The sequence below is a fragment of the Aptenodytes forsteri genome, unplaced genomic scaffold (assembly GCF_000699145.1).
Source record: "Aptenodytes forsteri isolate BGI_AS27 unplaced genomic scaffold, ASM69914v1 Scaffold9, whole genome shotgun sequence".
Classification (NCBI taxonomy): domain Eukaryota; kingdom Metazoa; phylum Chordata; class Aves; order Sphenisciformes; family Spheniscidae; genus Aptenodytes; species Aptenodytes forsteri.
Genome location: NW_008796217.1, coordinates 7,576,772 through 7,591,812, shown reverse-complemented (window position 1 = coordinate 7,591,812; position 15,041 = coordinate 7,576,772). Strand labels below are relative to the sequence as shown.

The 15,041-nt window shown below is 38.7% G+C and overlaps 1 protein-coding gene across 1 annotated transcript in view; it reads left to right on the top strand.

Moving 5' to 3' along the window:
• OSBPL10 (oxysterol binding protein like 10) overlaps positions 1 to 15,041 on the top strand; it is a 115,093-nt gene that overhangs the window by 59,572 nt on the left and 40,480 nt on the right. The window contains exons 5-6 of the mRNA XM_009288654.2: positions 3,938 to 4,148; positions 13,180 to 13,334. Coding sequence (XP_009286929.1) covers positions 3,938 to 4,148; positions 13,180 to 13,334 — 366 coding nt within the window. The remainder of the gene's footprint in view (positions 1 to 3,937; positions 4,149 to 13,179; positions 13,335 to 15,041) is intronic.

The following is a 15,041-nucleotide window of genomic DNA, read 5'->3' as shown; positions in this document are numbered from 1 at the left end:
AGCCCGCGCTGGAGCAGGTTTGCTGGCAGGACTTGTGACCCCATGGGGGACCCATGCTGGAGCAGTCTGTTCCTGAAGGACTGCAGCCCATGGGAAGGACTTACATTGGAAAAGTTTGTGAAGAACTGCAGTCTGTGGGAAGGACTTGCATTGGAGAAGTTCATGGAGGACTGTCTCCTGTGGGAGAGACCCCATGCTGGAGCAGGGGAAGAGAGTGAGGAGGAAGGAGCAGCAGAGACAACGTGTGATGAACTGACCGCAACCCCCATTCCCTGTCCCCCTGCGCCGCTGGCGGGGAGGAGGTAGAGAAAATCAGGAGCGACGTTGAGCCTGGGAAGAAGGGAGGGGTGGGGGGAAGGTGTGTTAAGGTTTGGTTTTTATTTTCTCATTACCTTACTCTGATCTTGATTGGTATTAAATTAAACTAATTTCCCCCAGTCAAGTCTGTTTCGCCTGTGATGGTAATTGGTGAGTGATCTCTCCCTGTCCTTATCTCAACCCATGAGCCTTTTGTTGTATTTTCTCTCCCTCCGTTCAATTGAGGAGGGGAGTGAGAGCGGCTTGGTGGGCACCTGGCGTCCAGCTAAGGTCAACCCACCACACGAATATGGGAAATACCTAGAATTTCTGTCAGGCTAAAAGGTCTGAATCTCCTTCAAGCTTCAGGAACAGCTGTTAATAGGGAACACATAATGTGGTCTGCTTGTTCTCCTGCTGCAGGCTGAAGATGGAGAAAGGAGCAAACCATGCATATGAGCTGGTCTCTTCTTAGCCCGAGGCTTCCTCTTACTGAACATTTTGCAGTTAGGTAAATGCAGGCCTACTAATGTTAGATATATGCACGCATATAATTCCTTTTAATACACATAGTCCTGATAGTTCTTTCAGTTTTTCTATTTTATATCTAGCATAGAGCTGTATTTCTGAAGTTTGAGTGCATTTGTGGGAATACATGGTTTCTCTTCCATATTATGAGAAGCTATTTGTAGGTGAAGAGGGTGTGCAAAAGCTGAAACGAGTGGAAAGAGAAGTGGGTTGAGACTTGGTGAGGAGACGGGGGCAAATAGCGTTTGCTGTTGTAAAAAGTAGAGAACTACTGCTTTTGAGCTGTCTGTATTTGCAAATGGGGAGGATGGAGAGCTGTAAGGTACTAAAACAACCCTGTGTAAGAGCAAAGTCATTCAAAATTAAGCAAGTTATTTCACTTTGGAAAACAAAAGTTACAATTTAACTTTCTCAAAATCATAGCTTTTCATTCTGGTTATGAAACCTGCTTAGAGTGCTGATAAATCAAGCACTCTGCCTCCTCTCCCACTGAGATAGCAAAAAGCAGACCCACAAGTAAGATAGAGGATAATGCTATAACTGCATGGCCTAGTGTCTGTCCTGTTAAGGGTTAATGTGTTTAATGAGTTTTGTCTAGAATGGTTTGGTGTTTTTGTATCGGCTCCTCTTTGATTTACTCTTTTTGGAACAACCACACTTCAACTCTTTTAAAACCTTTTGTCAGTGACTTTTTAAAAAAATAATATTGGCAAGCATGTAAAAAAAGTTCACTTGTTTCAATAATATATGTTATTTCTTTCCCCTTTTGCCACAGACTTGTTCTGTGACTCTTTAAAATAGAGGAGGTTCTTCCTTTTTGTTCTGTTCATTCAGCACCTTAAACAGAGTGTTTTTGATCAGTACTCGAGCAGTAAATGTTCAGCAAGTTCTAATACTTTGAATCCTACACAGAAGTTGCCGTTCCTAGTGTCTTCTGCTGCGTCAGGTCTGTAGAACAGCTGCTGGTACCACAACTATAATGTGAAGCTAGGTAGCACAGAAAGGATGAATCAAAAAGGCTTCTTTAAAACTGTCTTTGGTCAGCTGGAGAATAGTAAGACTCAGAGCAATACCTTGTTTTGGATAAAGGGAGAATAAATCATTGATTTTTTAAAAATTTCTCCTAGTCTAGGAATAATATAGTTGATAAAAGCCTGTAGAGCTTTGGGCTAGGTGATAACTGCAAACATTCAGTTAATTTTCCAAAGGTTTCCTAAACTCTTTGGTCAGTTTATCTTATGCTCCTGTCTTAGCTGCAGAAGAATATAGTTGTCCTTTATTAAGGGGGAGGGAGGGGAAAATGGAAATGTTTGGTTTCAAAGTTTTATTTTGGATTTTATTTCCTATGGATGCAAATCTTTGGAAATGTAAGCTGTTTGTCACAAAAAAAAAAAGGAAGGTAGGAAAACTAGTCACTTAGAGATGAAAATAGAACATTTCTGTTGCTGTGAAGCATAAGAACATCAGGTTTTCAACTTCACACTCTTATTCAGGATGGGAAAAGGTGGGAAGCAGATTTCCGTACAATTACATTGTGCAGTCTTCCAGGGAGAAGATGATCTTTTTTCTCCTAGCCGTTCCTTCAGTTTGCCTCCCTGAGCTCTTTTCCTGAGGAAGGAATATTTGCATGAGTGTGTGTCTGTGGTGCTCTTGTTTTTGTTTTAGCTTTGAAGCAACCCTCTGTCTGTGCTGTGGAGCTCAGTTACATGGTGTGTGACTTCTCAAGCAGAGCACTGCCTGGGGTTCTCGTGGTTCCCTAAAGCTGCGTATCGTGGGGGTCTGTGTCACCTTCTGACTGATCTTGTTTTCTATCACAGGGAATTAAAATTGACTGTGGCTTCTACTGAAGCTTTGGCCTCTGTTTTAAATGTTGACTATGAAAATGTCATTATTGTAACCTTCAGCAAGGCATTTAGCTAAATTTCCTTATGAACATTGCAACAACAGCTTTTTGCTTAATTCTACTCTTAACTTGTTTGCAAGGATGGTTATTTGCATCTTTGAGTTCAGTTTTCTTTCTTGCTTTTCAGTGCGTTCAACGTATACTTTTTAAATCAGTCTATTTACCACAGCGTAGGGAGGCTGCAGGAAGCACACCATACTTTGAAAATACAATAATGGTAATAAAAAAGTAATGAAGTTCATAATAATACATTTTTACAGTATAGTAGCTTGGACAAATGGAACTTGAATCTTTGTTGCTTATAAAGTCTTCAGATACTTGTTTCTGAAAGCTTTGGATACCTCAAGTATGAACCTGTAAGTTTTTGCAAAAAGTTTTTTTGCAAGGTAAGTGTAAGAAAAGAGGCTTGTCATGTACATGTATAATTTCCTACAGGCTGTAAAAACAGAGAGAGAAATTTTAAACATCTCCTTTTTCTTTTGGCTTTAGGAAGGATTTTGGAAGCTTGCCAATTTGTTTAAAAAACAGCCTGCTCAAATAACTTTGTTTTTATCTGCTATACAAGCACGCATTTCATCTTCATCTGGCTGGTCCAAATCTAGAAACAAATTAACTTTCTCCGTGACAGCTGGTATTCATATCTGATAGTAAATAAGTACTCTAAGTTGCATCCTATGCTAATGTCTGTAAACTTACAAGTTACCTTGTTTTGTAAAAACAATTCCTTACTGATGCTTGAGAAATGAAAAATGTCCATTCTTAAACTGTGATTAGATATTTTATGTAGAAAGGAAGGAGGAGGGACAGTGTAGCTTCCTTGGGTGTCTCAGGTCACATGTAAAGGAAAGAAAATCTAAGCCTAAATTAGTAATGGAGAAGGAAGTAGAATTTTCACACTTTTCCTTATGAAGACTTTCAGAAAGTATGAGTCACACTATTAAACCTACTATAAACCTACTATTTTAAAAACCTACTATGAACCTACTATTTTAAGAGATGATTTTCTCTAACATAGTCTTGACATTTTTACAGGCCTTTGGTAGTCTCAAGCCCTTCGTTTTTGTAGGTAAGTATATGGTATGTTTGGATCAGAACATTAACATCCATTTGTGGTAGTTCTTCACATTTAGTCACTATATCAACCCATAAGAATTTAACAGCTACGTAGTGATATTTCCTGTGACAGCAGATGTTTTTGGACCTTTACAGATCATGAGCCAAGTTGAGGGACAACAGAAGAATCTTGTACAAGCCATTGAAGCTCTCCCGAGTTCGGGGCCCCTTTCTGCCTTGGATCAGGACTTGCTGCTTTTAAAAGCTACCTCTGCTGCCACCCTGAGCTGCCTTGGAGAATGTCTGACTCTATTACAGCAAAGCATGCATCAAGTGGGCCAGCATCATAGCAGGACGCTGTCATCAGGTGAGCACAAGCTCTCTTGGGCATTATTTTATGTGCCTTGGGGTTTTTTTATTATCATACTGAAGCACGCAAAATTAACTATTCCTCAGAGAGGCAAGTTTGGGTGAGTGGCTTATTCTTGATGACAGTGCAGAACCTGCTTGGTTGGGTTTTTTTGCCTTTTTTTTTTTTTTTTTTTTTTAGATTGAAATCGCAATACAGATTTGTTTGATAAAAATACATGTAATATTACACAATGCTACAGTGAAAATTGTATTTCTAGTTTTCTACATGGAAGGATGCTGCTGAGGCAGATTTATTCCAGTCTGTGGTTTTCTTTAAATCTGGAAAGAGTTCTCCATGCTGCTATTTAAAAAAAAAAATCTGTGGCAAATTTTTATGAGCCTAAAATGTCAAACAGTGTGATTCTGCATTGAGCTCTGCAGGCATGAACCTCTCAGTCCCCATGTAGCTCAGTTTTTTTCAGTTCACCCAGTTCTACATCTCTGTCCATAATGTCGGAAGTTGGACCTTTAGCTTTCTGAAAGAGTGGTCAGTTTTTTTCCATACACAAACTGCACTGAATACTCTAAGAGAAGGAGCAGGACTTGATGTAAGAGGAGCAGCAGCAGCAGAACTCTGGGTATGGGGTGGCTTTTTATGTTTTCTTCAGGTGCTTCAACAACACCCCCCCCCCCCCCCCCCACCCCCCCCCCCCCCCCCCCCCATCACCTCAAACCCCCCCCCCCCCCCCCCAACCTGTCCTTACTTACAGTAGGTTTACTACAGGGCAGGATATACCTTCAGGGCTGCTGAGACAGCTAGGTAGGAAGCCCTCTGAAGAATTCCCATTGTTGGGAGATTAGAAATGTGAGAGGGTCAGCTAAGAAGTAGGGAAATGATGTAAAAAGGGTCCTTGGAAAAAACAGTGTAAAAACGTTGACACCTATACTATGGTATATCATGACTTTCTTGCATTCAGATTCTGATACATTTCATAAAGGAACATAAACAAAAAATTTTCTTATTTTCTGTATTCTGGTTTTCTTGTAGAAAATGCAAAAAAACCTTGCACGTATCTAAATAGTAATGATAAAGTGCATTTAATTGAGTTCTTTGATATAATTTCATTTCAAAAAAGAATGGTTTGGAACCAAGATGAAAAGCATCCTTCAAAGAAAAGTCACTTTCTAGTTTCAAAGTCCCTGAAGGTCGTTTTTCATGTCCATGTGATCTAAGTGAACTGCAAGAGATAGATGACTTGAGTTATACATGTCCTTGAATCTGTGTCCAAATAATCTTCTGTTAAATCAGTGTCTGTATTTTGACTTGATAATGTTTTTTGAGGATCTGTGCACAAGAACAGAGAAAAGCAAGCATAACATTAGTAATTGCTGAAAGGGAATCCCAGACTTTTTGGAAAAAAAGTGGAAAGCCACGATTATAAAGTACTTAATAAAATTTAATAAGTGTTTTTGTTTGTTCCTCCTAAGACTTTAAACTTACACAAGAATCCTTTCAGGAATCAAAATTCTGTAGCACTGGTTCACACCAGCATCTTGGGTGTAACTGTGAGATCCTGAATGCAAACAGTTATTCTTCAGTGTCTATGTGTGCTTATTCTTTGATATGTAATTTACAAACAAACAACTAAAAGCTGCTGAAATATTTAGTCCCTTCTCCCTGACTGAAAGAGTCTGTGAAACGATTTTTTTTTTCCCCTTTTCTTTTCCCCAGGCCTTGTTATGCAACTCGGTTGCCTGAAAGAGCCTGGCCTACAAGTCTTGATTACTGATTTTCCTACACACTTAATCTTGTCCATGCGTACTTTGATAAACATTTCTGCTGAGTCGGTAGAGTTTCAGAGTCTGCATAAACTCATACCTAATCAGACTAATGCCTTTAGAGTTTGCTAGAGGATTACTTAATTCTGAGAGGTGATATATTTCATTTCGATTCTGTGTGCTCCAGGTGAATTTTTTTTAATTTCATACCCAGAAGGTGCAACCAAAAGATGACCTTTACTGTCACCTGTTGATACTGTCAGGTGAAAATGACTCTTGTTAGTTTAAAAGCCGTATGTTCCTCTGACAGGAAGTCTCAAACGCCTTTCCCATGAGATGTGGTGGCCCTGTGCAATTTATTGCCAAATGTTTCCATCCCAGTGCTGTTTCATTACCTGCTGCATCGTGTCCAGATGCTAGTGGGCATTGTGGGGCAGGATCCACAGAATTTTGTAGGGAGAGACAAGATAGGAATTTGATAACTTATTTTCTTGCTTCTAGTCTACAGTTCACGAAAGCAGTCCAGTCCAGCAAAGCAGCACAGTCCTGCTCATGTGGAGTGTGAGAAATAATCAATGGCTCAGCTTTGGTGATTTGAACTTACCCTTGAGTTTGCCTTCCTTCAGCATCAAAAGCTCTCACTATTATGCCATAAAGAGAGAGAACTGCCTGAAAAGTAGATATATATCTACTTTCTCTGCTTTCTCTGTACCTTTGCTCTGCTTGTGTCCTTGAAGTCTTTATGGCTGATTACGGAAGGATTGCGGACTTCTCTGTGCACCGTAGCCCTTGCGATCTTACTGCTTCTCAAGCAAGGACTTAAAGTAGCTGAGAGTTTCTGACCTAGTCCTTACAGAATGCACTCATTAAGATTATAATTAAATAGTAGCTATTTTAAACAGATTTTATTGTTTTAAACAGAAAAAAAATACCTCCTTTCTTTTGATGTAAATATTTTTATTGCTTTGTTTTCCAGTAATGTGAGTAGAAAGAAAGCAGCTTGGCATTCAGTTTAGTGGAATCTTATCCAGAATCTAGGATTGTGTAGGTCTTGACTTTAAATATTTTTATGGCATCCTTTGTCATGGAATAGTTTAAGGATGACGTGATTTTTCCTCTTCATTTTCATGTTTCTCATGAGTTGTCAGTCTTAGGCCTCAAGCCTACAAGCAGACATGAAGACTAAACTGAAGTCTTTGATCTTGTGTTGAAGGGTGGTCAATACATGTTTTATTTCCACTATAAAGCTTCAAGGAAGGGTTTTTGTGATTGTCTTTTTTGTTAGTGCTTGATTTTGGAAGTGTATCAACAAGAACAGTCAGTGAAGCAAAATTCTGTCTGTCTCTCTACTTTTGAGTCAAAATAATGTCAAATAATGTCAAATTCATTTCTAGCTGTTGTTATTAAAGGTATGTGCATTGATCACTGGCTAAATTCTTTGTAATTTTTTCTTTCATTGAAAAATATGCTGGAGAAGGATATTATTAGCTGAAAGTTACATATAGCGTGAGTTGAGGATGAGGGATTGCATCTAATACAAGCTTCTTTGGGTTTGGGAATTTTGCTCTTTTTGTAGGAGGGGGAAAAATGTCAAGGATTCTCTTATAGGCCAAGAATGTCACCACTTAGGTACACGTAAAGTATTTGGTAATCAGCATTAAGTGCCTTGTGACAACCTTGAGTTCATTTAGCATGCAGACAGGAAACAGGTGCCTTTTAAAATGTGGAGAAGAGACTTCTGTCTTCACTTCAAACTTTAAAACTTCTACTGTTATTTTTTCCTCCTATGTAGCCTTTGGCAGAAGGGTATCTCTAGAGCCTATTGACTGCTACAGTTAACATCCTTCCCTCCCAAACTGCAAACAGAGCAAACTTGAATGTTTGTTTTAAAGTAGCTTTACCAGCTTATGTTGTGTTTTAAGTCTGGGTTTTTTTATTTCGGTGTTTTGGCAGACAGAATCCTGTCTTGTAGTAGCAGCCTGCACAGATAAATCCATTCTTTTCATCTGCGTTTCACATTAGCCATGAATAAAGCTTCTCCGTGATAGGAGTTCGCTCCTGTATTTTTCTGTTTTTCACTTGCCCCCTTTTCCAGAGTGTAAAATAGAATGTTTCTTTTTTCTGAGGATTTTTAAAAACAAAACCCAAACCCTTCCTCACTATGGATTTTCTGAAGTTCATTTGAATGTGCGAATGCTGCTTATTTTGGCTCCCATGGCAGCAAATGGATTGAAGATGATTCTGGAGTTGGGGGGGAATGTACTTGAACTTTATTTTAGCAGATTCTCTGTTGCCTGCTTTTTGGGGAAAATAAATGGACAGGAAAGACAAAATCTAGATGCTTTCAATTGGGTGACGAATGACAACTAGGGATTCTCCTGCAGCTGAGATGGCAGGAGGAGAGAAAAATGAGCAGAGGAGTCCTTTCTTGCTTAACCCCTCTCAGCCCCCCCCAAATGCTTGTGGGCAGGGAAGGGTGAGGAAAGAAGACAGGGTATGACATGTTCTTTGTTACTGGTGTAATTTACTAAATTTGGCATGGTCAGTCAGGTCTCCCTTAAATGCATCATCGCTAGACTTGCTTCTGTCAAGAATAACCAAAACAATTTGATGTTCTATCTAAATGCTAATACATTATTCCTTATATGTTCTTCTTTCTTTGTGTGATAGCGTTATTTTCTAGTCCCCGCACAGCATTAGCAAATACAATGTTGTCTTTCTAACCTGAAAAGCAGATGTGCAGCTGCCACTAGCTGTTGCTGGTTCAGCCTGCTGTAGGATTCAGCAGAGAGACAAAACTGTCGCATCCATCCCTGGCAGGGGAAGGAATCCAGATCTAATCTTGGTCTCTCCTTGAGGCCTACCGTTGCATTGTTAAGGGGATATTTGTTAGAGTATAGTTACAGTATATTGTAAGAGTTTTATCAATAGATGTTAGCTTACAATTGTGCCAGGAAAAAACGTGTGTTTTTTTTGTCTATAAACCAAGACCAGAGGACTTAAAAATAGAAAGGTTTTTGTTATAGAATTGAGGTAGGTGTTAAGCATATTTCATGCCTCAATTATCATGCAAAAGTGTAGTTTGAAGGTACATCAGGTATCTAGAAAATGAGAACAATAAAAGAAAATTATCAACATTCCTTAACTGAAAAATCTTCTGTAAACCTTCTCTTTGGGGAGAATTTCCCTCCCTCCTCCTGTGTGCACCTGTGAAAGGGAAACATGTTTCTCCTGAGGGCATTTGTGTGGGATACAGCCTATTGTGCCATCTGAAATAGATGGGGTTTTGTGAACTGTAGCATTGCTATAGGGAAAGGAGAGTAGGTTGTGTCTGGATGCTGTACTTTTCTTATGTAGAAGTGTTCTCCTCTGCCTTGGTGGATTTGTCTGCTGCGTGTTCATCACAGTGGAAATCCGTGTTGAGGGGAAGCGGGAAAGCAGCTCATTTGGGGATATTTTCTATAAGAACTCTCATTTTGTGTGTACATGTGCACTGAACTTCCAGAGGAATCAGGCTTGGGTTTTCATGCCTGGAACCACAGAACCAACACTGTGCAGGTAGAAGAGATCTGACTGATTTTACTAGTTGTGTATTTGGTACGTCCTTTCTAATTTTTGCATAGTTTGCTGCAGAAGTAGATGTTTTGTTTTAATTAGCGTAGAGCTTTGCATAGTCTTAAAGCAAATAGTAAAGTAGCTGTGAATGCTTTTATATAATTTGTGACTGCCTTTCTGGAGAATTTATTTAGAATTATGAAATGTATCAAAATAAGAATTGAATTTACCTTTCTGTCAGCTGTCTTTGGCTATGACTGAGAACAGAGCAAAAATCTGGCTTAAAAACAAAACAGTGACAGCAGTTTCTTCCTATTCTTATCAACTCTGAAGATAAACTTTCTCGTAATATGTTTAGTTTTTTTTTTTTTTTGTTCTTAAAGTCTTTAAAAGTACAGGAATTGAACTAGTGATAGAAAATTTTGAGTGCCATAAAGTGGCAAAGATGGCAACTCCATTAGAGTAGATCAAGTTATTTACAGATGGCAGCTTAGTCTGCAGAGAGTAAATTCCAATAAAATAATTTGATTTGATATCGGACAGAGAACAACTACCTGTACTATTTTGTGGTAAGAGTAATTTCTACTAGTGCAGATGAGAACATTTTGGATGTACAACTGATAATGTGAGTGAAGTAGGAGCCATGTTGTTGTGTTCTTTCACTTTCTATATAGAGATTGTGTTCTGATCTTAGTTGATTTTAAGATTATTTCTGATGAGTTCTCTCTTCATACTTTGCTTTTGCCTGAAAAGTAGGCTGCTATATTAGGCATATGGCAACTCCCTTGGGATGATACAAGAATGCTGACATCTCAGAGTAAGATTTGTAGGTTAAAGATTGTAGATTAAAGATCGTCAAAGGTTCCCTGATGACACTTTGAAACCAGACATGGAATTTTTTCAACTTGTTCAGAGAGCTGACTTTTTATTTATTTAGGTTTCTGTGGCGTATGACTAATATCTTTTACTGCGTGTGTCTCTTCTGCAAAGTAGTCAAAGTTCCAGGCAGACAGTTCAACAAAACAAATTTTCTCGTGTGCGGAGGTGTTGATGAAACAGATGTGCTTTATCCTTTGAACCTTAACTCTTGGCATCCTATTGGTGTTGGCTAGGTCATAATGTGTTGTTAAGATCTGTTTAAAAATTGATTAAGCTGACAAAATTTGTTGTTTTGTGAGGGTAGTATTGCCCTTGGGACAGGTGGAATAACATGCTCGCATAGTTCTAACAGTTTCTGTTTCTGTAAGAGAGTCTCTAAAATGTGTGGAGAAAGATTAAGTAAATAGTCTTTTTATGGTGTGTTTGTACTGAAGAGGAAAACAAGTGTAGTGTTTTTAAAAACATGTAATTGCTGAAGTAAATGTTCACACTTAAAAATTTCCCCTGAAGCAAGGTATTTATTCAAGTGTGAGGATTGTGTGTGTAGAGAGAAAATGGATAGTCCAAGGAAATGATTGGATGCCATACTTTCAAAGATTGCCATAAAGAGAAGTCAGTTCAATTTTTTTTTTTTTTTAGTTTCTCTTTAATAGACAACATCTTTAATAGGAAAATAGCAGCAATAATCCAATATTCAGCTGTTTGACAGGGAGAAACAGAAAAATAGATTGAGATTTGTTACTGCAAAGTAATGAAAAGCGAGAAGCATAGGCACGCTCCATCAAACTCTTTGTGGCTATTCAAAAGTGAAACAAGTTTATTGTAACTTCTTGCTTTTTTTTTCTCTTTGAAATCTGTACTAATTAACATCAAAAACAGTAAAAAATTTTTAACAGTTTGCAGACATGTGAATTCCCTCCAAGGAACCAATATTTTTATTTGAAATTTTCCAATTTACTTTTATTGTTCATGCTGATGGTATGCTCCCTTCCTCCCATGCAGCGAGAGTCCATTTTGGATCTGCCAAAACAATTTTCAGATTATCCTCTGAATCAGAGCTTGTGTTGCGGGATCTGGGGTTATCCTTTGTTCCTAGCAGTAAATTGCTCAAGACCTGAGGAGCAAGCAAAGAGATACTATGACTACAGTCGCTGTGCTCTTCATTCCTTGCCGTGTTTATCAACATCGTGTGTTGATTTAACTCCATCTTTGGAATGGGGGCAGATGTTAGCTTCTTGATGTATAGGACCAATGTGTAGAACCAATCCAAGAAAATGACCTTTTGCTTGATACTTGCATTTTCTCTCACATGGTTCACATAACTGGACCGGGACGTAGAACATCTGCTGGCATAATCCTCAAAGTCATTGAAACCCAAAAAGCGTTGCAGTATGTGGCCTGACAGCAGAGCCGCAGAGATGTTCTTCCTTTGGCAACGGGAAATTTGAGTCATTGTGTGAAATATACGTTAAAAAAAAAAAACAGACCTGGATTTTTTTTTTTTCCCTGTTGGTTACTCAGATCTTTGAAAATCATTTTATACTTAACTATTTGCTTATGCTTTCTTCAGCAAAAGATGGTGCCACAAAATCACACTAAGCAAGTAGTCCTGAAGTTTTGTCATGTCATCATAACTTAATGCCATTTTAGATGAGTGAAATGTTCTGTAATTATTTTATCTTTAGAATTCGGTATGAGGTCAGGTATAGGATTTGTGGCCCATTTTTTAATTATATATGTGTTAATATAATAGTACACAGCATTACCTCACCAGATCAAACCATTGACTTTAATTAGGAGGCAACCTCTGGTAACCCCTGGTGATATGGAGAGGAGATATTGCATGTTCTTTAATGTACTTTGTGTTGATTTGGGTCACCTTAAAAAGTTGTCAGTGATGAGAGAAGGAGATCGTCCCTGTGGCACTAATTGTGTTTTCATATACAAATTATGGTAATGACTGAAGAGCTGCAATTTTCTTATCCATATCTCTGTATTTTATAGCAGCGTGTAATTAATAGCTGAAATTTAAGCCCTATGCTGAGGGCTACTGATTTGAATGTTGATACTGTTTTAGAGCAGTAAGGGAGGAACAACTGTGCAGTTGCCTTAGCTGACATTCTTTCTGTCTTGGCATCCTTAAATACTGGCCCATCCTGGAAATCAGGTGCCCCCAGAAATAAGGGTTATTCTGATGTCTAGTTCTGTTTGATTCATATTTAATGTGTATCTTTCTAATGAGACCTCTTCTAAACTGTGGTCTTGGGACTAGTAAAGCATTTTAGCACTTAATCTAGAAAGAGCTTTTAGTAGTACAGACAGAAATAAAATACAGCTGCTAAGCTTAAAACTCCGATTTCAGGCAGAAGAAATGGAGGGATGTGGGACATATTACCTGAACTAGTCTTTGGACTGGGGTCTGATGCAAAAGCTAGATAATTTGTCACCCTTCTGGTACTGATCTATATTTATAAGATGTGGCAAACACCTGCACTGTATCAAGAATGTTTACTTGGATAACTTCATAACTATTACAATACTGGATAGAGAATACTTGCTTAATTACCAAGATGTACCAGATTGTATAACCTTTAAGTATAATACTATCTGGTGGTAGGAGTAACATTTTAAAAACTTCCTTCGTTGACTTTAAAAAAAAAAAAGATCACAGATAAATTGGCATAGAAGATGCTAGAGTATTTTTGTTACTAAAGAAAAACTGAGCATGGAAGCAGAGAAGACATAGCAGTTCATTTATATTAGTAGAATGATGAGATGAATGGAAGAAATCTGTAATCTGTCTCTTGTAAGTTGACACCCATTTTCTGCTTCAGAAGGTATCCTGGGATGGCCTGGGCCCAAGTCGCACTCCACAGAGCAACTGAAAAATGGTGCCCTCAGCTCCTTATCATCTGCTAGTGCCAGCATTACATGGGCAATAGTACCATCTGCAACCCAGGATGGACAGGCACTACAACCAAACACAGAGGTAAGCATGCTAGGTCTCTATGGGCTGTTTCTGTTGTATCTGAGACTTGACATTGGTTAGATGCAAACCATGTGTGATGGTGGTTGCTTTTATTAATTACTTATTGTACTTTTTTCTTTATAGTACCCTATTTGTTTGAAATTAGTTGTGAAAATGCTAAGTTTCATGCAAAAATGTGCTCTAAAAACTAGAAAAATAGTGACTTGACAATATTGCTGTTCGCTTTTGCTTCTCTGAGGTACTTAGGACAGAGACAGCGGACTATGGCAAGCGTACAGTCTCTTTTCTAGTTGTAAAAGCATTTAACAGACTGTCAGTACACATTTCTATCTTCTGGTGATAGAAAAAGCTGTTTGTTTTTTATGCTGGTTTGAGATAGACAGGAGACACTAGGACCACAACGTTTGCTTGCTACTTGTTCTTCCATGTTGCTGTTTGCTCTTGGGTGTCTCTTGAGTACAGCTGACTATTCTTTGAGTTGAAAAAGTATATTGTTTTCTGACCCCTTTTCCTGTTAAGTGATTATGGGCAGAACTTGTCCACATCATCCTCCACCAGCCTGTTGATTTGTGCTTTTGTGGCATTTACTTGGTAAAGGGCAGTTCTGAAGCATCGACTCTTTGAGGAGGCTCACAGCTGCGTATCAGGCATCTCATGCACTGAAAGTCTTTCACCATGCCAAACTTCTCCAGCTTCTGCTGTCTGCTTCGGTTACCAGTGCTGCCCACCAGGAAAACACTTCACTCTGAGACCCCACAGATTGTAGGGCACCTGGAGCACGTGAGACCTGGAGAACTGGGAAGAAGTTTTTGAGAGAGCTGAAGAAACCCTTTTCTACTAGTGAATGCTCTCTGGCAATTGGAATGGCTTAAATTAAATGATATCGCCTTTAACAAAATGTGTAATGGCTGGGGATATCAATAAAACTGTTTGTTTTTCCAGTTCTTTTGTAGTATCTTGAATTGAATATAGTTCAAAAAAATCCAAGGATAAACCAGATTTTTTTTTTTAATAGCACGTGTTAATTTGGTCCTCTTCCAGATCTGTCCTTCAAAAGTAATTTCAAATTCTGTCACTCCTAGTGTCTGTTAATCACAATGTTTAAATTACCTATAATTGCTTTTTATTAGGAAGTTGTGTAATTACTTTTTCAGATAAGCCAACTGCAGTTCTTATAGTGTGTTTTTAAAACCAGAGGCTATTTAAGAATATGGTTTTGGGAGTTACTACTTTACTCACTGATCCACTGCAATTTGTTTTGTTAGGTTTTTTGATGTTTTTATTCTTGACCACCTGGTAAAGCCAAATGGGATGTGGAAGCATGGGCTTTGCAGCAAGAACATAAAGAGCAGCAGCTGATTTAACTCATCTCAGGGTATCATTTTGCAGTTGAGTTGAGCCATTTATGACTTGTTTTAAATGACAATTTTTTTTAAAGTCCAGTCTCCTCCCCTTCACTTGCTGATGAGAGATACAGAGTTGTGCGTGTGGCTTGAGGTACTGCTTCTCTTGTGGAACTCATGATTTATTGAGAAGGGAGTGCCCTTGAAGAGATGGATATAAACAAGGGAGCATAGCACTGTTTGTAGTACAGAATCCTCAGTGCTTTGTGGGAAGTCTTCCTGAAATCAGCAGCCTGCATTGGGAGGCCCTGGAGCACTAGCCCTTAAAAAGAAGAAAAAAAAAAGGGGGGGGGGGGGGGGGGGG